We start from the raw sequence: 6416 nt of genomic DNA on the forward strand, positions 1-6416 counted from the left end.
TCGTATTATAACCTGATCATCGGCTGTGTGGTACTGTAACTTTATTTGATCACACTACAGTATCGTATTGTTACCTTAACTGATGATCACCTTAGTTAATGGTATTGTGTTGTGATTCCAATGATCGTATTATAACCTGATCATCGGCTGTGTGGTACTGTAACTTTATTTGATCACACTACAGTATCGTATTGTTACCTTAACTGATGATCACCTTAGTTAATGGTATTGTGTTGTGATTCCAATGATCGTATTATAACCTGATCATCGGCTGTGTGGTACTGTAACTTTATTTGATCACACTACAGTATCGTATTGTTACCTTAACTGATGATCACCTTAGTTAATGGTATTGTGTTGTGATACCAATGATCGTATTATAACCTGATCATCGGCTGTGTGGCACTGTAACTTTATTTGATCACACTACAATATCGTATTGTTACCTTAACTGATGATCACCTTAGTTAATGGTATTGTGTTGTGATACCAATGATCGTATTATAACCTGATCATCAGTACGGAGTTGCATGCTTTCCGCACATACACAAACGATTACACCAGAGTCGATTTTTGTGCGAATTATAATATTTTGTTTGAGATTGAATAGAACAGAAGTTGTTTGTTGAGCTAAGACTATATATTGATATAACAATTCCTGTCTTGACTTCAAACTAGGTGGAAATGACCGGTAGTTCTGTATTCGACTACATTCACCAGCAGGACCACGCAGAGTTGGCCGAACAGCTAGGGATCAATTTATCCCAGTCTCACTCAGTCTCTTCGCCAGGTTCAGTGGGCTCCGACGATGGGTCTTGCTCGGCGTCTGGAGACGCGTCGACCCCCACGGGACTGGACCGACCAGGTGGGTTGACAGAAACCGTAAATTACGTAGGGTGTCGATAATCACAGATCTTTATCAGTAGACGTACTGTATACGGACATTATTTTGTCTCATTCATTAACAGGGCCACAGTAAAGAGCCTCATGTTGATTTAAAAATGTTTTACTAAATTGGCTCCTACTTTTTTTTTTTATCAATGGCACAGATGGGCTTTAATAGTTGACAGAGCCAATTGCGATGTTGTTACGATAAGAATGAAAAGTCCTGCTTTATGATACAAGAAAATAGCAATTTCATTTATAAATAATTAGTTCTTCCCGCTACCTTTGTTTACATTCTTTGTTATAGGATAAAACTTTGCTTTCGTAAATAGATATAATTAGAACCTAACAAGGAAAATCCTGAAGTGTACTTAATCAAGGAGTTATTTTTAATACAACCATTCCAGTTTTAGCAAAATAAGCGTCCGAATTAATGAAACGCTGTAAAAAAAACAAACTTGCATGATATTATTCCCTAAAAATCATTAGAACCTTCAGCAACATAATGACTGTTGATTTAAAAAAGAGTGAGTATAGGGCTAGTTAAATTTGTTGTTGTTTTGCTATATTTAATTTGATTTATATTTTATTAAATTAGTTAACACCTCTTCCTGTAAAAACTTCGGTCTGTATAAACTAGTTGCAGAAATAGGTAACGACACCATACATCTAAGAAAAAGTAGTATTCGTTTATTAATATTGTTAATAAGTGACTATAATATCAAAATTTGGACAAAAGACTTTGCTAACGGAATATTACACTTTATTTGTTTTTATTTAATTTTTTGTAGACCTATAGGGTTACACCTATAATTAAACCTAACTATAACTGTTAAACCTAACTGTTAAACCTAACAAAATAAAGGTAAGCCCGGTGAAAATAGGTCAAACTATCATACTGATAGTGAAAGCTAACAATGATATGATGCAAGGGAAATACAACAAGCATTGTTAGCTAACAATACTTAAATGCCATAATACTTATCATATATATAAATACGACAAGCATTGTTAGCTAACAATACTTAAATGCCATAATACTTATCATATATATAAATACGACAAGCATTGTTAGCTGACAATACTTAAATGCCATAATACTTATCATATATCATATATATATATATATATATCATTTAAATTTTCCTTTGCTTTATAAAAGAAAGGAAAAATAATAACATTTCTTACCGTTATTGTCTGATTTTTATTTTAACTATGTTAATGGGAACATTTTTTTTCAGCACCCGTCATGACACTAAACAGTAGTAGTTCTTACAAAGACCTCGAGAGGTCGTTCTGTGTCCGAATGAAATCAACGTTAACAAAACGTGGGTGTCATTTCAAGTCTACTGGTTATAGGGTAGGTATTAATTTACCGTGATTATTATATGGTACGTGTTTTTAGTAAGTATTTAAATCGTCCAATCTACAGCATTGATATTTGTACGTTATTTGTATTCAATCAAATGACGTAAATTGTTCTTGTCACCAGCTTCTGCAGCTGACCGAAATAGATTAAGAATTTCAGGTTATGCATGTTTATATTATGGGATGTGTACAGTCCACGAGAATACAGGTGTTCATACAGACGTTTCATCTAGATGTTGCGATAATAAGCTGTATAAATGAAACAAGATTGATATCCTAATAATGAGGATATTGGAATCTGAAATAAGACTGATTTTAATTAATCGAACACTTAATATCATAGCATGTTTCAGAATGAGCTATTTTCTTAGAAACGTTTTTTCTGCTAATCGAAGACATTTTTTTTTCTAGATTATTGATACATTTTAGAAATATATAATTTATATTGATTTTGTTATATGTGTGTGTATTTGACTGTATCAAATGAAATTTTAAACAATCAAGACGAATTTGATGAACGATAGGTAATATTTTCATCTACTTCTATTTTACGATGAAGCCGATAGGTGGCAGGAGGGTCTAGAGCCGCTTCTCTCGTATCATAGCAAATACTTTTTTTATGTAGTTCCATTTTGTGTTTTCGCAATTTTTCCTAAAACAAAATATAATACAAGTTTTAATGCAGAAGATGTCCTTGAGGAGCGACCTTTATTATACGTTGTAGAATTTTTATTAACCTTTGTCTTATGATTGCCCCTCAGTGACACAGCGGTATGTCTGCGGACTTACAACGCTTGAATCTAGGTTTCAATACCCATGGTGGACAGAGCACAGATAGCCCATTGCGTAGCTTTGTGCTTAATTACAAACAAAGAACAAAAAAGTCTTATGATTACGCTCAAATCTACAAAATGAATAGCTGCTGCGGCCAATAACTGAATGCTGTTTTGTTTTTCTCTGGGGTTTTGAGTTCCTCTTACTTCACCATATAGTAACTTAAATTAATTTAGGTATGTGAATAATGTTATGACGTTTCGTCGAATTCGTTATTATGCAGCGAGCCGACTGTTTAATGATTGTGTATATAGATTAAAGATATCTATTTTTTCTCACCAGATCGTTTGTTTGTTTGTTTGTTTTTGAATTTCGCGCAAAGCTACACGAGGGCTATCTGCGCTAGCCGTCTCTAATTTAGCAGTGTAAGACTAGAGGGAAGGCAGCTAGTCATCACCACCCACCGCCAACTCTTGGACTACTCTTTTACTAACGAATAGTGGAATTGACCGTCACGTTATAACGCCCCCACGGCTGAAAGGGTTAGCATGTTTGGTGTGACAGGGATTCGAACCCGCGACCCGCAGATTGCGAGTCGAGCGCCCTAACCACCTGGCCATGCCGGGCCTTTTCACCAGAAGTGAAATTGAAAAGAGAATCTGTGACGTAGAGGGCTAATGCATTCTTTGATCGGTCGTGAACTCTGCCGTGGACTGCAGTTTCACCTGTTCAAGGCCAATCACAATATATACACAATAGTCAATAAGCACCCACCTGCCATCTACCATATTTTTGTTTGTTTTTTAAATAAGCAAATTGCTTCGTGATATTAGAAATTTTTCCATGGTAAACGTTTATTACATCAGATAGCAGCATTTACTAAAGATATATATATAGATATATATATATATAGGTCGTTTAGATTTGTATGCTTTTCAAATATATACTAAATAGCATGTATATATATGTATACATATGCACCTTTCTTCGTAAGATCTATAGTGTAGTGCTTGATATAGTACAGAAATGCTTGTTTAATGAGGAATTTTTTCGTTTTTTGGGGGGATTTTTTTGTGATGGTGAACACAGTAGTCTAACTTATAACTGATCATAGTTTTTGCGTGTAAATTTATACAATAAATTACCTAACGAAATGAGTTATGTATTTTTGCTTTTTCCACTTGTGCTGCTGTAAAATAGAATATCACTTAACAAATAAAGTTAATCACCAAATAACAACAATGTATATATTATACGGTTTTCTTGATCAACACAGTTGAATGTATATCAAATGAAACAAATTTAGTACATAAATCACCTTGTTTTATTGTCTTGTGTTATTCGACCAAACCCCTAATGACGAGAATGTGTAAAGGTGAGATAATAATATAAGTTTCTCGTTCCACAGAAGAAATCTTATCCCAGTAAATGCTTAGTAACAAAGACGTTTTTTAATGTTATATAAACGTTTTAAATCCGTCATTTTGTTGTTAATTTTCAGGTTGTATTAGTTTTATGTCATCTACGGCCTCACTGCGTGTTCCCACATAACCGGAAGCAGCCTCCTACGCTTATCGGGATGGTGGCGCTAGCAATAGCACTTCCCCCTCCTTCAGTGCACGAAGTACGCCTGGAGAGTGGAATGTTTGTAACAAGGCTCTCATTCGACTTTAAGATTGTTCACTGTGAACCCAGGTACGTGTAAAAAAGAAAACCTATATAATTAATTTTCATTTCATTATTTTGTCAACAAAATATCATTTATTTGTTATATAATTCTAATATATCTTTAAAATTTGCACACAAATTGTTTTGAGCGACGCTACGCGCCATTAATCAATACAAAAAAAGGAAATAAGCATTGCCAAATGCATATATTAACTATTTTACCCCTTTCAAATGTCAAATACTTTTTAGAATGTACAGAGCCTTAAAACTGCAAACATGGCTCTAAGACGGAGGGATTCTCACGCCATCTGTTATCTCATGTATGAACTATTATATTAAAAAAATCTTCCTGATCTAGCTCACTGTCTGCTTTTACATTATTACCTTTTAGCTATTGATTAGAAAATTTGCTTAGATTTTTCTTCAAAGTTTCAGAAAATGCTTGATATATTAATATTATTCCTACTCAGAAGATCTGTGACTCACATGCACATTTTGTTTGTCGAGAAATAATCGTGTAAAATGCTATTACTCCAAATTTCTTTAAATATAGGATATTGACCAAGAGGCAAAAAGAAATAATATAACAGATGAAAAACCAGTACAGACTAAATATTAAAAGCATTACTTACTGTATGTGTCATACTACATTATTTTAAAATCAAATTAATATGAGTAGTTGATATTAATTATTTCGTTTCATTAATGATTAAATTCCTATTAATATAAAGTTTTCGCTTTTCATAATTAATGTAAGATATACTGCTTAAATATTGAGGAGTTTTATTTTGGTTTTCAGGATAGCAGAACTTCTAGATTTTACAGCTGAAGAACTAGTTGGAAGAAATATGTATTCACTTTGTCATGGACAGGATGTTCAGCAACTTCGCAAGTGCCATACTGATTGTGCGTAATCAGTGTGTTATTAAGACTTTGTAGAGGGCGCTACCAACGCCCCAATGAATAATTTAGTTATCTTAAAATTTGAAATTTTTTATTGCATTAGTCAAAATAAAATAAGTTTCTGGTAACTCATTTTTATAGATTTTGTTTTTGTAGTAAACCGTTAAAAATATTGAAATACGTTACTGATATTAACAGTTTAAACAAATTTGTTTCCACAGTAATTCATAAGGGACAAGTGATGAGCGGTTACTATCGTCTCATGAATAAGAACGGGGGATTCACTTGGGTACAAACATGCGCCACGGTCATCTGTAACAATAAAAACTCCGAGGAACAAGCTATTATTTGTGTGAACTACGTCCTTAGGTACGTTGCATTTTTTTTGTTGTTCTGTAGATATCTTTCTTTAATTTTAGACGCGCTCAAGTTTTCATATGCACTTGTAAGCTATGTATCTATTATTAGTAATCAGCTTCTTTGCGTAAAATACTTAAAATTCAAATGCAGAATTTCAACGTACAACACCCTTTACGCTAAGCCTAACCTTTCCTATTATTATACAGAATGATAGATGTTCATTAGAAAATACCACAGAGACTCACATTTAGCTTCGCTTTAGGTTTTCTCAACGTTTTCGTAATCATAGAAAACATAAGCCTAACGCCATTTCACCATACACAATATACTTTAACATTTTAGAAATCTACGCATGAGAACACAAATGGCCCGGCATGGCCAGGTGGTTAAGGCACTCGACTATGCAAGCTGAGGGTCTCGGGTTCGAATCACTGTCACACCAAACATGCTCGCCCTTT

The 6416-nt window shown here is 33.8% G+C and overlaps 1 protein-coding gene across 1 annotated transcript in view; it reads left to right on the forward strand.

Annotated features, from left to right (window-relative positions):
* The window catches only part of LOC106459141 (protein trachealess-like), a 168121-nt gene that overhangs the window by 96332 nt on the left and 65373 nt on the right, over nt 1-6416 (forward strand). Inside the window, exons 6-10 of the mRNA XM_022385736.1 lie at nt 679-865; nt 2127-2245; nt 4529-4722; nt 5495-5601; nt 5820-5967. Coding sequence (XP_022241444.1) covers nt 679-865; nt 2127-2245; nt 4529-4722; nt 5495-5601; nt 5820-5967 — 755 coding nt within the window. The remainder of the gene's footprint in view (nt 1-678; nt 866-2126; nt 2246-4528; nt 4723-5494; nt 5602-5819; nt 5968-6416) is intronic.

This window comes from Limulus polyphemus, unplaced genomic scaffold (assembly GCF_000517525.1).
Source record: "Limulus polyphemus unplaced genomic scaffold, Limulus_polyphemus-2.1.2 Scaffold26, whole genome shotgun sequence".
NCBI lineage: Eukaryota > Metazoa > Arthropoda > Merostomata > Xiphosura > Limulidae > Limulus > Limulus polyphemus.